Consider the following 21,302-nt stretch of genomic DNA (forward strand, 5'->3'; position numbering starts at 1 on the left):
ATGCTTCATGCTGCAATGCATGAAGAACTCCCATCATGCACTGCAGTATGAATAATTACTGTCACCACTGTTGAGGATCATATGATAAATGTTCATGCCTAAAAGCCTAATCCTAATCAGGATTTGTTTTTCTCAATATTGAAGGATTATGATTGCATTTGCTTAATAGGAGTGTTTTTACTTTAATAGTCAAAAGTTGTTAATAAACCAAAGACAGAAATACTAGAACCAGAGATACCTAAACCAAGAACATTCATTGATCAAAAAAATAAACTAATCTGCTACTTCAAGGTTTGATTCAGCATTGCACAAATGTGTGCTGTGAAATAATATTGCAATTGCTTAGAAGAAACTTTCTTTGAATCATTAAAAGGCTCAAGAGCCCAAGTAAAGCATACACTGAACACAATTATGGTGGCAATGTTTTTTTTTTCTTCCAGTTGATTTCATCCAAGGCTGTGGCTGAAGTCAGTTGTAGTTCTTGTGTTTCTTTTTTCTTCAGTGATGTTGATTGTTAACATCAGGTGTTCATTACTAATGCTCAATCATCATTTAATTAGTCGCTTAATTATATCATTAACTTTAACTCTTTGAGGACTTGGGATTTGACTTGAGACTTGCTTGTGACTGAAAGGAATGACTTGGCTCCTCCTCTGGTGAAATCAGCTGCTGAGGGTGGAACAAAAATATCGCAGGACTTTTACTCTTTGGCCCCTGGACTTTCTGCCTCTGATTGTATGTAAGTAAGTATATAAAGTTTCAATAAACAGTTCAACTTCAATTATTATTATTTCAAATTGTAGGCTTTACAGCGTTAACCGTGTCCACTTCCACCTGTCTTTTGACTTTGATAGGATCACAAAAAAATGCATCTTAATATCAGAAAGAAAAGTACCAATGTGAACATAAATACATGTATGTTTGGACACATTTTTAAAATATTTTATTTCAGACAGACTGGGAAAATATAGTCACTGGAGTAGCTCTGCAGCTTTGATGTCTGCATTCAGTGTAGACAGGAGTGAAATAAAAGATTTAGGACATTGTTAAAGAATAAACATCAGATCTGAATGCTACAAGGCAGAAATAGCATGATGTTTGGAGAACCTTCTTCATCTCCATGTTTTACCAGCTGAACTACATAAAAGAGGATTAAACAAATAACACAATCTTTGTATATTTTCACTTATTTTGTAAGCAAAATGTTCATAGCACAAATATATCTGTCTGACAATATAAGCTATCCTTTGTCATCAGCATCAGTAATAGTTCTGGTAAATGTGGATCAGGAGACATGGAGACAGGAGACATGTGTATCATTTGGATACAGGCCAAGTTCCCGGATCATATCCAACACTTCCCTCACCTGTTGCTTTAATAACACCCCCTTCCAGCGCAGTAGACCAGGTACATACTGCTTACTGCAAAACATTGAGAAGACGACTGTCTGAAGACAGACTGCATCTGAATACTCTCACACAATAAACAGTCCCTCGAGGATTTCGCGGACACTTTTTCAGATTTTTGCGGCCTAAAATGACTGATTTTGCTGCGGCTTTTCTCAAAATTAGTGGTGATATTTGCGGCATTTCTTATTTGTTTTGCAGTGAAAATATCCCACAGACAACATTCTTCTAAGATTATGACTTTTCTGACTTCAAGAACCATTGTAGGGCTCCAGACTAACATTTGAGGACACCAACACCAGTGCCATTAAGTTCTACAGAAGGTGGCACCAGCACCTGACAGTAAAGCAGTCACCCTAATCGCACACGTACATCTCGGAGATGTCTATTTGATGTCTGCATTTACATTTGCAAGATGTATTTTTATTTTTTTTGAGTGTTTGCTCATCTGCAATACGTCTCTAAGACTTTTCCTGTCAGATGTCAAATAGACATTCATTAGAATGCATGTAAAACTGCTTCTGAGACGTTTATCAGATTACACAGCAGATGCTTCCCAGATCTTTAGCAGACATCTTACAGATGTACTTGTACTTTCTGGGTAGTTGAGATGCAGATAAAATTAAATTGTATTACTGTCATTCAGAATGTCTAAAAATAATTTAATGAATACAAAAAAATATATATACATTAGGAAATATAAAAAAAAAAAAACTTTCTTTGACTGAATGCGCGTTGCGATGACTTCAGAGGACGCGTCTAAGCCCAAAATCTGCGGAAAATCTGCGGCAATTCCGACAATGTGCGAACTTTTGCGAAAATTGTGGAGTTTTCTTAATTTTGCGATAAATTCAGCGATTGCAAAATCCTGGAGGGACTGAATAAAAACAGCTACTTTTAAACAACTGTAAATACATGTTTGCATCTGTAGTGAAGTGTTAATTGTGATCTGAGTTTACCTCTCCTGAGGGAAGTCTCTGAACAAATAACAACAGGTAATCTTCAGTGCTTCTACATCACTGTAATGTAAAACTTCTGTCATTCTCTGAAGGAGCTGGTTCTGATGGGCAACAATGCCATTCTGCAAGCAAAAATCACTGAATCACAATAAAAATCACAATAAAAATTAGATTTTTATTTAATGAAAAAAAAAAAACACACACACACTGTTTTCTTTTGTCACTGTTTTCTTTTTTAATCTTTTGTCAAAAGTCAAAGATTAAAATGACTTGCCATAACCACCATAGTCATTAATAGTGACAAGAGATGTGGACCAATATGAGCCTTAAACTATTAGATAACACCCATTCTGTACCGTGTGTGGAACAATTTTGCTAAATATTGTTTGATCCTTATTTCCAAGGGTCAATTGCATCAGGAAAATAAAATGCATGGGAAATAAAAGTTATTTTTTCACCAGTTCAGAGAATGTTTCATGAAAATGTTGAACATCCTCTTTTATCTTTTCCTCTGCATTTCCCCAACACTTCTCTAGCTTTCTGAAATTTGTCTTCATCAGGCATTCCAGGTACACTTTGGAAACACTGTCGTAAGCTATTTTCACAGCGACCTGTCAGGAATTAAGAGATTGTTAGAGATTGAGGGTGAGATATGGAGCTTGAATATTTTTGATTGGTTTAAAGGTCATACACTGTGCGTACCGTTTTGATCTCTGAGGCGTTGTCAGGTAGAGATGCACACTGCCTTTGGATTGCCTCCATCAAGATATTAATATGCCTATTCCTTTTCTTAAAATGACTTTCTAATTTGGCCTACAAATGAACATTTAAAGAGAAACAGGACTGTAAGTTTGATATTAAATGTGTTAGGAAAGGTTTCAGTATCCTTGTTAATCAGAGAGAAAATCTGATGTGAATGGATGCTGCCCGTTTAAGATGATCTTATGCATTTCACAATTCTGTGGACTCAAATACTTATTTTCAGTGGACTTTTCTTCTGAACAGATGATCCTAATCACATATGTATAAACAAAAAAAAATATATAGGCTACCTGTGTTAAGTATTTCAGGATCGTTTGTACAATGGATGAAGCATTATCTTCCAGTTTCTGTAGCATGCATATAGTTCTTGAGTAGACATCACTGTTGTTATTATCCAAAGTGATTTGTGTAGCATAGCCTCTATAGTTAAAATAAGTAAATAAGTTAATCTGCAGCAAAGGGACAGTTAAATGTTAATGTAGTGAAAAGCCAATATAAGGAAGAACAGCCAATGTTAAATTAAAAATATATAGTATTTAGCACATATTTAACACATCAATACTGTATATAGCAATTCCACTGTACATTCTGTAAATCATATCTTCACTTACTCTGCACTTATATGTATATAAAACACTATATTCTTGCACTTCTGGTTAGATGCTAACTGCATTTCATTAGCTCTGTACTTGTACTCTGCATAAATGACAATAAAGTTGAATCTAATCTAATCTAATCTAATATTTTTACATAATACACTCACAAGATATAATGACTGTAGTTATAACAGTGACCTAGAAAACTATTTTATTTTATTAAAGTTTGTCTCTCTGTTACGGAAGCAGACTCAAACAGAGGATTAGAATCAACAGATAACTTTTATTTAAAACAGTTGAGTCAAAAGGAAGCCTGAGTAGGAGAGTATTCAGTTCAAATATGAAGTTCAGTGGATAGATGAAGTATATAATACAGGTTATCTTGATTTCACAGGAAATCGTGGATGAGACATATGGAGCACACACGCCTCACGGTGACCGACGATGGAGACACATACTTGAAGATGCTGGAGATAACAGACGTTGAAGAAAACGCTGGAGAGGATACATGAGGCAAGTACACGATGGAGGCAAGTATACAGGAGATACTCAGGAGTAGAATAGAGAGTCCCCTTCGAATGAACGAGACCAGACACTGGAGTGCTGTGAGGTGTGTTTAAGTAGCAGGCTTGATCAGTGTGCAAATGAGGTGTAGGTGTGTGCAATCAAATCTCTGGTGAAGGTGTGCGCTGTGATTGGGTGGTGAATGAGCCTGGCCGATCTGTGAAAGTATCCCCTCCTCCATGGCCTGCTCCTGAGAGCCGAAGACCCCGATGACGTGGTGGTCTTAGAGCCCTGCATGGGCCTCAAATTTAGGCCCTAGCCCGGCCCTGGCCCGAGACGCTCAGGCCCTAGCCCGGCCCACGTCCGACAGCTTTTCAGAAGTACCGGAGAAGGCACATGGATGGAGTTTGGCTGGAGTACCCTGCTGCTGAGACAGTACCACTCCTACTCGAGGTTGAAGCGTCTACTTCCACAATGAATGGTTTGTTTGGGTCTGGATGAATGAGGAGAGGAGCGCTGGAGAATGCTTCCTTTAGTTTTTTCAACGCTTCAGTGGCAGCAAGTGTCCAGGACAGAGACTTGGGCTTGTTACTTAATAGGTTGGTTAGTGGACTGGTGATGGTGCTGTAGTTATGGATGAATCGTCTGTAAGAGGCCGAGAATCCCAGGAGTTGAAAAAAAAAACCCTTTATTGCAACGTAAAGACCTGATGGTCAAAACGTTGCAATAAAGGAATTTTTTATGGAGCAGTCAATTCAGTGTGTGGACATTACGTTTGTTCCTTTACTATAATTATTATGTTTTGTCCTGCACCTGAGCCCTATTCAGGTTTTGGGGGATGTGTGCAACTTTCTTTCACTATAGCTTGTAAGTTAACCTCAGTTTGCTAATATTATAACCATCAAGTCTAGTGACAGCTTAGTAACATTGTTTGCACAGCTAATTGGTAATGTTTTGTCATGTGGTGTGTTTTTAAGGCTTTGGAAGACGGGAGTGTGAAAATCTGAAGCAGTGGAGGCCAGCTGTTAATGGAAATATACAAATATATAAATATACAAAGCTGTTAATGTCCACTCCTAATGGAGATGCAGATGTCATGGAGGCCAAGTGGAAAAGCACTGTCAGCAGTGAATGTGATCTAAACTTGTGATTGCTTCTCCCAGCATATGCCGTCTGAGAGAGAAATAGGCCTACTGCAGGTCACCACAGGCTCTACGAGAATGCAGCACCGTCTTGTCTTCCACTAAACCTGCTCCTCTTTCCAGATCCTTCCAGAGGATCAACAAGATGAGGCTGTTGGCATGTATCTAGCCCAGCCTTCACGATTTAACACACTTTAACAACACATTAGTGTGATACGCAGACTGAAAGATTATGTTTTTAAATGGGTCAGATGGTATATTTTTCATTCGGTAGTAGATGTTTGGTGCATCTATATCTATCTGTCGATCTATATATACATATAAATGTGTTAATTAACATTTGCAATGTTGTGTTTTGAGTTAGAAATTAACAGTGCTATGAAATAATATTTGTTATGATTTAGTGCTGTATAAATAAAACTGAATTGAATTAACCATAAATGCAAGATATGCTTGATATCTCTAATGTAAACTTCATAAACAAATTTTTATACAGTAAGTGATTGTGGTTATTTTTTTATTGATTGTAAACAAAATGGGGCCATTCAAAACCTTTATAAAGTCCTCCTTCCTCTGTAAACTGTCTTCTAATGTCTGACACAAAACATGCAGGTAAGGGCTGCTCAATACCATAGGCCCAGCGGACAACTTGTCTTTATGCTGTCAATATTGATTGTCTTCTACCAATATCTGTAAGCTAGGTCTCTCACCAAGACACCTACCCGGTTCTCCTCACACATCAACTCAATAACAGCTGTGCTGTGATTGGGTGGTGAATGAGCCTGGCCGATCTGTGACACTCTCATGGTTGACACAACATTTTAGCCAAATATTAGTCACTTTATCTTAATATACCCACAATTTTACTGCCAATTTTGTTAAATCAAGGGTGACAAATGTCTTCCCTTATTCTTCAGTTAGTGTGGATTTAATACACTGTTACAGTTTTTGAGGCATGTATTAATTATATCACTTAATCATCATTAGTAAATACCTGAGTTGCATACAGGTGTTCATTATCCGAAACAGATACACAGAGTTTTTCTCTGTATACTTCAGTTTTTTTAGACGTTTTTTCTCAGAATCCACATACCTAAAAAAAATATATTTACATTAGGATTATAAACCTCCCGTCTCCAACAACCATTCACTAAAGAGATCATAATACTCATTAAATGAGAATTATGTGAACTTTAGGTGAAGGTGTAAGATGAGATAACATGAGGAGAAACTTACTTCTGAACAAAATCATGCAGCTCTCCACTACAGAGTGTTTGTACCGCATGCTTCAATGTCAGACCAACCACTTTAGCTTCTGAAATAGGACTATTCAGGCACTGTGAAAGCAAAACATGAAATAGATTAGCAATATTTCATATTCAAATGCCATATGATACCTTTTTACATGAGTAAATAAAAATATGTCTTGCTTCACTTTATATCTATAAGAGCTACCTGAGTGGCATCTAAGTGCACTCTGATGAACGTTTCTTCATTCATTGAGTCTCCATTATGTCCATGCTCCTCATTATAGCGCAGGATGTTCTGTAGGTACGTGGAGATGTTGCTCTGTGACAGTTTAAGTGGGGCAGAGATACATGTGTGTTACACCTTGTTTTAGGTCCTTTCATTACTGCAATATGTGTAATGTGTAATGAGAGTCAAAACATTTAAATCAAGAAAGATTCTGTTTCATTGACTGCCATATCTACAGGAGTAACAGTAAATGGTAAAACTATTTGCGCTACAGACCAATGTGTTTATGTATTGTAGTCGAATATTGCAGAGTACTAGTATAATGCTTGATGATGCTTAATAATATGATAAGAAATAGCAGTTAGCAAGACTGCTTTTGTACAGCTAAAATAACTGAAAGCGAATGTCACCGGAAGCCGCACAACCCTGCTGAAAAAACAATAGAACCATCACAGAAAATTCCAAAAAAAAAAGGTAACAAAATGTTAAACTAAAAGAAGAAAATGCCAAACAAACAAATAAAAACCTAGAGTACAGGATGACTAGAAATAATTGGAGTAGTAAAGAAAGAAACCAGAAAAGTCTCTGCTACTACGAAATGAAAGCAAATAAGTAAAAGAGCCAATGGGCAAAACTTAGACAAGGATATGCAAGACAAGGACTATGACTTAAAGTGGTCATCGGATGTCCATTTTTCACAAGTTGATATGATTCTTTACGGTCTTAATTAAAAGTCTATAACATACTTTGGTTAAAATTTCTCAATGGTAGTGTAAAAAACACCTTTTTTACCTTGTCAAAATCAGCTCTGTTTTCAGCAAGCCATTCTAGTCCATGTTGCTTTAAATGCTAATGAGCTCTGCTGACCCCGCCCCTCTCTTCCGTGGGGTGACGAGCAGTACTGTTTACTTTAGCCGCAAAATTAGCACATTATTAGGAAAGGCGATTTGCAAAGATTCATAAAAAACCCTTATATTCACTTCTTCAGATGAAGCTGGATCACGAATGATTCGGGCAAACATGGACACATTTAGGCAGATCAGGGATCAGCGCACTCCCTTCAAAAACGAAAGTAACGTTAATCCTCTGCGTCTTCAGCGGCTCAGATGTCGGGAGTAAATGATGACTGCTTTATTCTAATGATTTATAAATACCATTACAAACCATAAACTGTTAACCATTAAAACAATTAAAAAAATGTCTGTGTTTTGGGACATATTCCATTAGGATTTATTGGTTTTAACAAGCCACCAATAGAAGGTGACCAATTACCAGTATAGACCCACAGGGTCCATTACAGTTGCCATTAAAACCAATACAAGTCCCATTATAACCAGTAAAACCTTTACAAATTTTATAATGGTGTCTATTGTTTTGTTTTTTTGTTTTTCAGCAAGGAAATTCAAGTTACAGCCTGCTCTTACGATAAAAATAAGGTGGATACTGTGAAGTTTTACCTTAAGTAACTGCAGCAGTTTCTGTTTTGCTTTCTCAAACCCTCCCGTCAACAGCAGAGGATCGGACAATGTCAGTTTTGGGTCTGGACTGGAACAGAAATGAGCAAATACTCTACTGTTCAAGAGGTTGGTAAGACTTTTAATGTTTATGAAAAAACACCAAGACTGCACTTGTCTGACCAAAACCAAAACAGTTTTGCCTGTATTATGAACATTTTTCTATATTTTAAAACTTACTCCAGTCCTCAGTGTCATGTGATCCTTCAGAAATTATTCTAATATGCTGATTTGCTGCTAAAGAAACATTTCTTATTGTTGTCATAGTTAATAAATGTTATGCTGCTTATTATTTTTGAGAAAATTGTGATTCTTTGATAAACAGAAAGTTAGAAAGAACAACATTTATTTGATATAGAATGAATGTCTTTAGTTTATTTTTGGTTAATTTAGTGTGTCCTTTATCATCATTCCTCTTTAAAAGTAGTGGAAATGTTCATTTCAAAATTAGCTTGTTAGTGTGTTGTATGTATACAAATATTACATTTAGCCTACAACAAATTTGCAGTGTATACCTGAAGAACAAATCTTTTCCCCACAGTAGAAGGTAGAAGATCTCTTTTACAGACAGATCTCTGTTTAGGAGCAGGTCCAGGTTGGCAAAGATGTGACGGCTGTAACTGTCCTTCAGATGATCTAGCAGCCCAGCATCTTTCAGTGCAGGTGTTAATCGAAGCACCTCATCATATATAATGCTCCGTGTTTTCATTAGAAAGTCCTGTATCTGCTTTAACTCAGATTCTTGTGGTCTCTCTGCTGGCAGCTTGGGAAAGTGGTTTTCCACAAACTGATCTATTTCCTGAAGGTACTTATGGTGCCATTCTTGAGAGATGCTGATTTTCGGCATTGCAGCTGGGTTTAATTGTTCACTCAGAATTGTTCTGAGAATATTAAGCCCTGTCTCGCCACTCACTTCAACACCTGAACAAGATGGCATCACAGAGTCGACTGTGCTTTCCTGTTCTCCTGCTGAATGCATGAATTACTTCTTAACTTCATTAGTTAACATAAACAATAAAAAATACTTATTATTAATCTTAGTTTCAGCATTTACTGATAAATTATTAAAAGTTGTAACAAAAGTTGTATCTGTTAATGGACCTGAGCTAACATGGACTAACAAAGAAGTGTAATACATGTTGTTATTAACTAATTTTATCAAAGATTTATATATATTGTACAAATGTATTGTTCATTTTTAGGTGATGCATCAACTAACATTTACAAATGAGACCTTACTGTAAAGTGTTTCTAAAATGACAAAGTATTGCCTTACCATCTGAGGTTTCTGTGTCATGTGTTGGCATGCCTTTCATTAGACAATCCTGTTCATTTTTGTTCCTGGATGTTTTTTTCTTACTCCTAAACTTGAAGTTTTTAAAGATTTTAAAGCTGAACATGTTTGTAAGTGTAAAATTACTGTGTAAAGGGCTTTTGGATTCTGCAATCTGTTTGATTTATATCTATGAAAAAGTCACCTGCTGTACAGGTGTACTATTGTAAATGTGAAAATTCAACTGCGATGCTCGTTCTAGTATGCACAGGATATGTTTGTGGTTCATTTGAAGTATCGGAAGCAGTTGCAGCAAGTTTAAGAAATGATTAATTTTACATGAACAGCACTGAAAATGTCTTTGCCGCATCCTGATTTCTTTTGTTTTTGTGTACGTCATAATAAAGTGTTTTAGATTTTCGAGCAAAATACAACATAAAACAAAGGCAAACTGAGTAAATGTATACAGTGTTTATTTCATTTTATTTTTAAATAAAAATAAAGAATAGAAGTTATCGACACCTATCATCCATGAGAAAAACTCATTGCACCTTTAGCAGTAATATCTGCAACCAAAAGCTTCAGATAACTGGAGTCTTTCACAGCAGTGTGGTACTGGATTTTTTTGAGCATGTAACTGCATGTTAAAGATTCTGCCATAGCATCTTAGTTGGGTTTGACTGAGGGCTTTGACAATGCCAAAACTGATTAATTTTAGTTTTTTTTTGGAGTGAGGCTGGGGAGCTTACTCGTATGCTTTGAACCATTGTCTTGCTGCATAATCCAGTTTCTTCATTTTACAGATGTGTTAGGATTGTAGTAAGGTAAGAGAGATCAGCTTTCTTTTTATATTTGATTGATGACTATTGTATTGCATATAATGCAGGATTAACAGTGGCTTAATACAGCATGTAATGTCCAAATTTCCACATGTAGTTCACCTGAAAAATTCTAATTCTGTCACTTACTCAATAATAACAAACCTCTTTCAGCCAGGGTGTTGTGGTCCACTAGGGGGGCTCAGCAAACTTTGAGGGTGGTTCCAATTGATCTTTAAACAATTTAGATTTTATATTATCAAAATCGTGATTAAAATGCTACGAAATAAATACATTAATAAAGATGTACAACATTAAACAGACAATCCATTGAATCCAAATTACATAAACCTAGTAATGGAATCCATTACAGAACATAGTTTAGATCAAATTACTTTTTGATTACTTTGGACCTAACTCATTTATCTCATTGATTTCAATGCCCCCCAGTCTGACAAAGCAATTTCCTATAAACATTTAGCCTATACAGCAAGTCAAGTCAAGTCAAGTCACCTTTATTTATATAGCGCTTTTAACAATGTAAATTGTGTCAAAGCAACTGCACAATATCAAAATCAAAATCCTCTGGCCAACAAACCAGCAGTTCAATTTAACTGCAGCAAAGTCAGATTGTAAGGTCTCAACTAGTTCCAGTGGTCATTTGGTAATTCTGTATGTTGTCTGAGCGTTGGCATCCTCTTAGGTCCTCTGAGGGGTTGGCATTATCTTTTCTCAGGTGTTCGGTCATCTCAGATCATTTAGGGGTTGGATCCAGACTGAAGCTTCTGTCATTCCTAATTACCACGGGATGTTAATCCCGTGGCAGAAACAGAGACAAATAGAAACATAATTAGCGTAGCTGCTGTTCCATCTAAGCAAAAAAATAAATAAAAAAAATGATTTGTTCATCCCAAGCTAAAGAATAATAATAATGTACATTTGATCAGATATACTACAGTACAAGATTATAAAATGCATTATGTGAATGCTTGGCTAAAGAGATGTGTCTTTAATCTAGATTTAAACATAGAGAGTGTGTCTGAACCCCGAACGTTATCAGGAAGGCTATTCCAAAGTTTAGGAGCCAAATGTGAAAAAGCTCTACCTCCTTTAGTGGACTTTGCTATCCTAGGCACTACCAAAAGTCCAGAGTTTTGCGATCTTAAGGAGCGGGTTGGATTGTAGCGTGGTAGAAGACAAGTTAGGTACGCAGGAGCTAAACCATTTAGGGCCTTATAGGCAAGTAATAATATTTTGTAAATGATACGGAACTGAATAGGTAGCCAGTGCAGAGACTGTAAAATTGGGGTAATATGATCATATTTTCTTGATCTGGTAAGAACTCTAGCCGCTGCATTTTGGACTATCTGTAGCTTGTTTATTGAAGATGCAGGACAACCAGCTAGCAGTGCATTACAATAGTCCAGTCTAGAGGTCATGAATGCATGGACTAGCTTTTCTGCATCAGAAACAGGTAGCATGTTTCGAAGCTTGGCAATGTTTCTAAGATGGAAGAATGCTGTTTTTGTAACATGGGAAATATGATTTTTAAAGGACAAGTTGCTGTCTAATATAACACCCAGATTTTTGACTTTAGAGGATGTGACAGTGCATCCGTCTAGTTGTAAATTGTAATCCAAGAGATTCTGTGTATTGTTTTTTGGTCCAATAAGTAATATCTCTGTCTTATCTGAATTTAATAGGAGGAAATTATTGGTCATCCAATCTTTTAAATTTTTTACACAATCTGTTAGCTTAGATAGTTTAGAAGTTTCACCTGGTTTTGTTGAGATATATAGTTGAGTATCATCAGCATAGCAATGAAAACTAATCCCGTATTTTCTAATAATATTACCAAGAGGCAACATGTATATTGAAAATAGAAGAGGACCTAGGACTGATCCTTGTGGTACTCCATGCTTTACTGGTGATAATTGTGATGACTCTCCATTTAAATGAACAAAGTGGTAGCGATCGGACAGGTAGGATTTAAACCACCTTAAAGCCTGCCCTTGAATACCAATATGGTTTTGTAGTCGATCTATGAGTATATCATGGTCTATAGTGTCAAACGCAGCACTAAGATCAAGTAATACTAGCAATGAGATGCAGCCTTGGTCTGAAGCAAGAAGCAAGTCATTTGTAATTTTAACAAGTGCAGTTTCTGTGCTATGGTGAGGCCTGAAACCTGACTGAAATTCTTCATAGAGATCATTTTTTTGCAAGAAGGAGCACAATTGAGCAGACACAACTTTTTCTAAAATTTTTGACATAAACGGAAGATTTGAAATGGGTCTGTAATTTGCCAGTTCATTATAATCTAGTTGTGGTTTCTTAATAAGAGGCTTAATAACCGCCACCTTGAATGGTTTTGGGACGTGACCTAAAGATAACGATGAGTTAATAATATTGAGAAGCGGTTCTTCTGCTACGGGCAACAACTCTTTCAGTAGTTTAGTGGGTATAGGATCTAATAAACACGTTGTTGGTTTAGATGCACTGATAAGTTTATTTAGCTCTTCCTGTCCTATAGTTGTAAAGCACTGCAGTTTTTCTTTGGGTGCGATGAATGAAGCTGAAATACTAGACGCAGTAGAATCTACATTTGTTATTGTATTTCTGATGTTATCTATTTTATCAGTAAAGAAATTCATAAAATCATTACTATTAAAAGTAATAATTACTATTAGCAAAATCAGAGAACAGGCAGTTTTAGCTTAAAATTAAAAAGAATACAATCAATAATTATGAATTATAAAATTATAATAGCCTATTTGAAACATTTTGTTAGCTGATGCTAACTGACTAGCTAACTTTTTTTTTACCAGCTCTTGCTTTCCCTGGGAATCGAACCCATGACCTTGGCGTTGCTAGTGTCATGCTCTACTATTTGAGCTACAGGAAAGCCTATAGCCCCTATAAGCTTTCCTGTTCATCCTATTCAAATGCATCATATTGTCTAATTTAAAATAAGGTAAATAATTAGATTACTGATGTCCATGTAAAAGTAGTCATTATTACATCCAACAACAAAACGCCTCAATCGCTTAATCTGAGACAGTCTTGTCTTCCCCTGCACCAGAGTCGACACAATGGCGGACAGCTCTCAGCTCACTCAGGGCGAGTCTAGGGTAAGACGGTCGTGTCAATCAACTATCGTGAGAGCGGTCTGTGCAGAACTACGTCATTCTGACAGGAATCTCAGAACAGCCTGATTTGAGAAAGGGGATTTTAAGGGGGGTCATATGATGCTATTTTAAAGATCATTATTTTGTGTATTTGGTGTAACAGAATATGTTGACATGCTTTAATGTTCAGTAAATATATTATTTTACAAATACTGTACATTATTGTAGTTCCTCTATGCCCCGCCTCAAGACCTTCCTTCCAACAAGTGCAGTCTGCTCTGATTGGCCAACTGACCCAGTGCATTGTGACTGGCCGAACACCACAAGCACGCGACGGAAATGTAACGACCCTTACCATAATCGCAAGCTTCAGCTTTCAAGTTAGTTTTATCAGTTCAAGCTCGAAAGGGGAACAGAGTCGCGTGACAGACACAGTGATGATGCTTGTATATGTATTTGCAGTATACAAGCCGCAGTTAAGACTATTTCTGAGGGGATGTGGCCCTGTTCCCCTCACACACACACACACACACACACAACACGTTACGCACAAAACTCCGCATTTAAACAGTCAATAGCAAATACTTGAACTAATAACAAAACATACTTCCAGTCGCTGATTCAGAAGCGCCAGATTGTCATAGCAAAGTCAGAATTAACCTTTTTTTTTTAGAAATAGCCTTTGTGCATAGCCAGCCTTGCACTCTAATAGGTTCACGAAACTCTCGTCCATAAAATGCGTTGCATAAATTTGAACATTTGGGTTGTGCTGTTGTGCTGTACATAATCTTAACCAATGATTCCTAATTGCATCTACTTTCGGAAGTGCTTTTGCTTTCGAATAGAAACACACAGCGTCTCCCTGACATGGCTGCATCAACACTACTGCGGTTACTGAAACCATGCCTTCTTTCTTTGAGTGAACATTTGGGCGGCATTACGCAAATATTTCCACATCGTGACGTAGACATGTGGGGGCATGTTTGAATGAGCCGTTTGAGGGGGGCATGGACGAGTCTTAACTTTTATAAAGAATATTTCTTTGGTTTTGAGACTTTAGTCTTTACAACTTTAGGGATCTTATCTATACACAAACAGCTTGTAACACTCCAAAGAGAAAGGGAAACTTGAAATCGCATCATATGACCCCTTTAACTCCCTAACTAACATAAACGGGAGAAAAAGTCCAATGCAAAACAAATGGCACCCACTTCCCTACGAGCCCCACAAAAAATAAATGAATCATTAAACTTGTGAACCAAAAAAAAAAAAAACAGCTGACTCAAACAAACTCAGAAGGTAACACTCACTTCTCCCATTTCCCTCAATCATGGAGTACAATCAGAGAAACAAAGGAAAGAAACTCTACTTCAGTAAGTTCAACACAAATGAGGTAAAGATACACAAAGCCACCCACTGGTTATAAGATAAAGTAATGAATCACTAATCACAAAGAAATAAAAAATAAAAATAAAATGTAATTGTCAAAGGAATGAATTCTGCACAGGGCATTGGCAATGATGTTTGTCAGTTCTTTTCTTGTGCCGGATATCAAGATTATATTCCTGCATAATTAAAGACCAACACATTAAACTTTGATTAGGGTTAAACATGTGGGTCAAGAACACCAAGGGATTATGATCTGTGTACACCAAAATCTCTTCACACAAAAGATAACTGTCTTCAAATGAGAATGAAAGAAATTACAAAATATATATAAATGTAGTTTGAGTGACGAATGGAGCTCAAAATTAGTTCAGGCAGACCATGGCGTGACAGCCAGCAGCAGCTGACGCTCAGTTGATTGTATCTCCTCCCACTACAATTAAATAAGGTATATAATTTCATCCAAACTCACACTTGCTTTGGTCTGTCGCAAAGACATGCGCTTAACCCTCCTTAGCATCTTGTCCACAGAAATCATATCAGCTAATTGTTTAATCTTGTCCAGTCACATTTACAGACTTGTATCACTTCTGGATGGAATTTTAGATCTGCTAATTGCATTAGTCTTCAGGGATTTCACACCTCAGTGAGGTTTGCTTGAGAACAGCTCAGAATCTGAACCCTTGAGAATAAAGCCTGTCCCCAAAATAATGTTCAGGATCTCTACAGCAATCTTTATCAAACAGAGTGGTCCTGACTGAATTATTAAATAATATAACAATAATTTAGGTTCATAGCTGGACATGTTACAATCCTCTTTTGTAAAAATTTAAACGGTAGAAGTCAAAATGAATAACTCAGTGAAAATTATATTATCATAGAAAAGATTAAAAGGGTAAACGGGTAATTAATTTTTCTCCAGTGGTCCAATAGAAACATTATTTCCTATTTTCAAGTAACATCAATAGGTCATCAGGTAAAAGCAAATATTGTAATATCTGATGAAAATACTAATGTACCAGTTTAACATTCATAAATGAATGTCACAAAACAGTTATGTCATTGAATTAAATTTGTAAACAAAGATTTTTACAATTCTGGCTGATGGTGTTATTCATATCAAAGAAAACAGCAAAGTCTCTTCAGAGGCTGACAGGTGAAGCGTCTAGGCTTTAGATCGAGGTCGAGGTCCCGGCTGACATCCAGCACTTCCCTCACCTGTCGCTCTGATAACATCCCCTTCCAGCGCAGCAGACCAGGTACATACTGCTTACTGCAAAACATTCAGAAGAAGACTTTACTGCACTGTCTGATGAAAACAAAATTGAAAAAACATACATTTCCAAGCCTGTAATTATGTGTACAACGTATATACTAAGTGTTATTTGCTAAGTTTACCTGTGGGAATTCTCTGAACAAATCACAACAGGTAATCTTGAGTACTTCTACGTCCCTTTTAAGTAAAACTTCACTGAGCCTCTGAAGGAGATGGTTCCTCTGGTCATCATTGCCATTCTGTAAAACAGATACATAATAGTTCTTCACACTTAGAAAAAAAATGTGCTTTTATAACTTGTTAATTGAAAGTGTGGACATCCCCATTTTTAACCTTTTTAAGAGTGTAATTTAATTAAATGTTATAGAGTTTTTCTTACCAGTTCAGCAAATGTGTTGTGAAAATTGAGAGCATCCTCTCTCATCCTTTCTCCAACATTTACCCATCTTCTCTCTAACCATCTGAACTTGCTCTTCATCAGGCAATCCAGATACACGCATGAAACACAGTCATAGGATACATTCACAAAGATCTGTCAGAAAGAAAATGGGGCAGAGGAGCAGAGAACAAGCGTAAAATATTGTTGTTGTTTTTTTTTTTTGAAAATTACAGTTAGACTGGGTGTGGCGAGAGGGGCGTGGTTCAGCGAAGTCTGCAGCGGGAGAGAGCATTGGGAGACGAGCGGTGAGAAAGTAGGTCAAGTGCAAAATGATGAACACCTGTGTCTGATTGCAGTGATTGGCGTGGAGAGACCAGATAAGAAGCCTCCGACAGCGACAGACGAGAGAGAGAGCCGGACTGGAAGGAGACTCGGACTAGGACAAGCTGTTTTAACTGGGCGAACCCAGGAAACTGTCCCACGGAGTACACGTTCGTGTTGTGTGCCGAACGGCAATCTTTATTTGGGTTTTTGTTTTGAGTTATTGTAAATAAAGCCTTCCAAGTCTCCCAAACGCCAACCTTGTCCTCTTCCTTCCTCAACCCCTGAACTTGAACTGTATCACACTGGGTATTTGAACACAGAACCAACCTTCTGAAATTCTTTTCCCTCCTCAGTCTGAGGCAGAGATGCTCATCGCTTTTTGATTGCCTTTGTCAGTACTTGAATTTGCTCATCTTCTTCTTCGAAATAATGTCTTAAAAAGGCCTAGAAATGTACATAGTTCATAGTACATAGAAACTATAATTATTTTCATGTTTTTCCTGAATTTGGTCTATAGCAAAAAAATTCAATTAACGCAACCCCAAAATCCTGCTCTCTAGAGTGCATAAACACAATGCTTTAGGTATCATGAACAATAAACAACCATAGTTCATAAGTGCATTAAAGTAAACAAACTGTTCCTTATTACAAAGGGTTACCACTTCATTGTTGAAAAACCTGATGGGCAGGCATGTAAGCTACCAAATATTAACCTCTATTGATGACTAAGACATTCCCTTTTTGGAATTTGGGAAATCCCTAAACTTTCCTTCTGTACATAAACTCTTTATGATGAAATGATGTTGCCTGTGCTATGTGTTTCATCATCTTCTGTACAATAGACAGAACGTGATCCTCCATCTCCTCTAACATGAGGTTGATGTTTGAGAGGTCATCACTGTTGTTCATGTCTGGATTGTTGAGTTGAGGAGCAAAAAATCTAAAGCTGTTTTTATGACAAAACTATAGTTTTAGTTTTGTGGTTGCCTGTGTATGAACCTAATGCAGGATAAATCACAACATTATGGATAGAGAAATGCCAGTTAATTATACACTCACAAGTTTATAAATGTATAATTATATTAATCATTAAAAATAGAAATCACCTGAGTTGCCAACAGGTGCTGATGAGCCGAAACAGATACACAGAATTTTTCTTCAGGAGTTCTTTCGCTACATACACATACCTAGACAAAATATACAGAAAATTTGTTAAACGTTCATCTTAATGTTCATAATATTTTAGTATATTTTTAAGAAGAAAATAATAAATAAATTACATAACAATAAACAGATAGATAATGTGAAGACATTTTAGACACTTACTCCTGAACAAACTGATGAAGCTCTTTAAGGCAGAGCGTTTGTGTCGTACTCATCAGCGTGTGACTAAATTCCTTAGAACGCTGAATAACAGCATTCAGACACTGTAAAGACATAACAACATAAAATAAGTGTGCAGTATGTAACGTAATAAAAAAAATAAAGCAAATAGTTTAATTTAGCTCAAAGGGAATCATTTATGATTTTATAAGGAATTTGAACAGACTCACTGTTTCACGGCTGATCACTGAGGCGGCAGCGATTAATTGACCAAGCCATATAACATCAACTCTGCACTGGATATTAAAATCCAAAATATAGTGAAAACACTATTTAATAGCACAGTAACAAAATCGGCAGTTTAAGACTAACTTGTGAGCACAAAACACAAGATACTTCTCTTTTCAATATAAATAAGATTTTATTTATATAAACCTAAGACATGTAAACTAATCTAACACATGAACACAAGCATTCACACGTTGCAGGAAGAGAGAAAGTGAGGAAAGGATGAGTTTAAGAGAATGGAAATGTGAAATCCAAAGTTTACAGCAATATGTTCAATTGCATAGACCTTAACAACCATCAATCACTTATTTAACCCTCGCTTTGAGTTTCTCAATGAGGCTAAGATTTATATTAAAGACACCAATTCAATTAGAACATGGAGGTGTTACTTGCTTGCTGTGCCTGTGTTAAGGGGTTTCCTTTGTGTCGTCGTCGTTGCAGAAAGGGGGTTCCCCGAAGTGTCTGATTGGTTGAGAGTTCAGTAGTTGTGAAGTGAGGTCTTGGGAAGCCAATGGAGTTGTGGCTGGTAGAAGTTTTGAGGCGGTCACAGACTCCAGTTGAACTCGGAGACGAGGCGTGGCGGCAAAACTGAGTACATGAAACTCACAACAGAAAAGAAAAGAAAGTAAAAGAATTAAAGGATGTAACGAGACTAGGTTGGTTTTCTTCTCATTATGGTAGCAGCTGGCACGTGGAGTAGAGCACACTCAAAGAGCAGTGTCAAAACGCGGTGGCAAAAGAAAAGAAGAGGAGAAGGGAGAGGACCAAGAGAGCTAAGAGAGCATTTTTAAGAAGAAGAGAGAGTTTGATGGTGTCCTGAGTTTTTAAACTCGGCTTTCAGACCGTCCCATCTGGACGTCTTGACCAATTAGATACTGTCCTTGCTTGGGGTGTTGCTTTGTTTCTCCACCCCACTAATAAATCAACATGTTATCTGTTCAGTCAGAGGTCCGAAGGTCCGAACTTTACAGGCTCTTGCAAAGCATACTTTTGAAAATGATTTCTATAACAAGACTATAATGCATTTGACAAAGAATTGATTGGAAGAAACATTTAAAGCATGAATTTTTAAACTCATACATACCAAACATGACGATTACCCTTTAAGGCTTAAGCTATTCAATACTTATTAAAAGCAAGACATACACAAAGAGTGATTAAAACAAGGATAGTCAAATGTGTGGGTTACAAACATAATATGCAGTTATGCATAGAAATGATTAGTTTCATTAAAAATTTAAAATGAAAGTCTTTTAAGATGATTTTAGGTGCATATGGAAGCAGACAGTCTTTGTGAACCAAGGAATTTCAGTCGGGTTCTTTGTCTTCTATGTGTGGGGGTATAGTCAGTCTAAGGAAGCTTGTGAATTCAGCGTGGAACCCATGTGATAGCCATCTCTTTGACTATCAGTCCTGATTACTTGCTGAATTGGAATTATCAATGAGTGCGTCCTGTTTCCTTGGACGCCAGGGAAATTCTAGCTCCTCAGGTTTGGGGAGGTGGAGGGATGCTAGAACAGCTGAGACTGGAGAGAGGTAAGCAGCTGCTTATATACTCTGGCTGTTGATTGAAAGATGGGCTCGCTCTTCCCTAACTTACGTTTAGGAACTTCATTAAAAATCCTCTTTTTATAACCAAGAAAAACTTAGCCTTGCACATTGTATTCTTTACAGGAGATGTCTTGGAGATGTCATCCTGTGACAGCTGAAGTGGGACAGAGACATGTGTTATGTCCTTCCTAAATGTTTTGCTAATTTTGGGTGCTCTTTTTTTAGCCTATTACAAGATAATAATTTTAACAAATACAGATGAGCATATCATGACCTTTAGTTTTGGAAGCAGTTTCTCCGTTGCTCTCTGAAACCATCCCGTCAACAGCAGAGGGTCGTACACTCTGAAGAAATACTGTGATTCTGAACTGTAACATAAATTAATTTGTCAATAGTTCATTTGCAAGAATTTGCAGTGCATACCTTAAGAACAAATCTTTTCCCCACAGTAGAAGGCAGAAGATCTCTTTTACAGACAGATCTCTGTTTAGGAGCAGGTCCTGGTTGGTAAAGATGTGACGGCTTTAACTGTCCTTCAGATGATCTAGCAGCCCAGCATCTTTCAATGCAGGTGTTAATCGAAGCACCTCGTCATATATCATACTCTGTGATCTCTTTAGAAAGTCCTGTATCTGCTCCAACTGAGATCCAATGGGTTTGCAGCTTACCAACTGGTTATTTTAGGTGTGAAGGCTTTGACAGCATTTAAGAGAAAACGAAAATGAAACCTAGTTCTTTGGATGTGCCCAGGGCTGGATTGGTAATCGGGCATACACTAAATAAAGGTGCTTCACGATGCCATAGAACCTTTTTGTCTAAATGGTTCCATAAAGAACCTTTAACATCTGAAGAACCTTTCTGCTTCACAAAAGGTTCTTTGTGGTGAAAGAAGGTTCTTCAGATTATAAAAAGGTAAGAAAGAGATGGTTCTTAAAGAAACTTTGACTGAATGGTTCTTTGAGGAACCAAAAATGGTTCTTCTATAGCATCACTGTGAAGAACCTTTTGAAGCACTTTTGTTTTTAAGACCGGGCATTTTCCTGTTGGGCCGATGCACTTTAGGGGCCGACAGAATGTTTTTTTTTTTTTTATTAGGGCCTACTATTATTTGCCAAGGACCATCACGCACTGACAGCGAGCAGCCAGTGGCCCATTGATTTGTCTCCTGTATTGACAGCGTAAACCACCCATTCACAA

The 21,302-nt window shown here is 37.1% G+C and overlaps 1 protein-coding gene across 1 annotated transcript; it reads right to left on the bottom strand.

Annotated features, from left to right (window-relative positions):
- Window positions 1-923: 923 nt before the first annotated feature.
- Window positions 924-9,880, bottom strand: LOC306882408 (uncharacterized protein). The gene is made up of 11 exons (XM_079437005.1): window positions 9,636-9,880; window positions 8,875-9,328; window positions 8,303-8,390; window positions 6,825-6,938; window positions 6,606-6,706; window positions 6,364-6,462; window positions 3,418-3,547; window positions 3,068-3,178; window positions 2,824-2,976; window positions 2,366-2,487; window positions 924-1,421 (listed from the first exon to the last, which is right to left on the bottom strand). The coding sequence occupies exons 1-11, from the start codon at window positions 9,757-9,759 to the stop codon at window positions 1,286-1,288; spliced, it is 1,632 nt and encodes a 543-aa protein (XP_079293131.1). The 5' UTR covers window positions 9,760-9,880; the 3' UTR covers window positions 924-1,285.
- Window positions 9,881-21,302: the final 11,422 nt, after the last annotated feature.

The sequence above is a fragment of the Barbus barbus genome (assembly GCF_936440315.1).
Source record: "Barbus barbus genome assembly, chromosome: 16".
NCBI classification, from domain to species: Eukaryota; Metazoa; Chordata; class Actinopteri; order Cypriniformes; family Cyprinidae; genus Barbus; species Barbus barbus.

Coding starts and splice junctions, on each gene's coding strand:
- LOC306882408 (XM_079437005.1), bottom strand. CDS start 9,759: ATGTTCAGCTTTAAAATCTTTAAAAACTTCAAGTTTAGGAGTAAGAAA. Junction 6,463..6,605: donor CTGCATGATTTTGTTCAGAA/GTAAGTTTCTCC, acceptor TATTTTTTTTAG/GTATGTGGATTCTGAGAAAA. Junction 2,488..2,823: donor ATGAAACATTCTCTGAACTG/GTGAAAAAATAA, acceptor TTTTGCTTGCAG/AATGGCATTGTTGCCCATCA.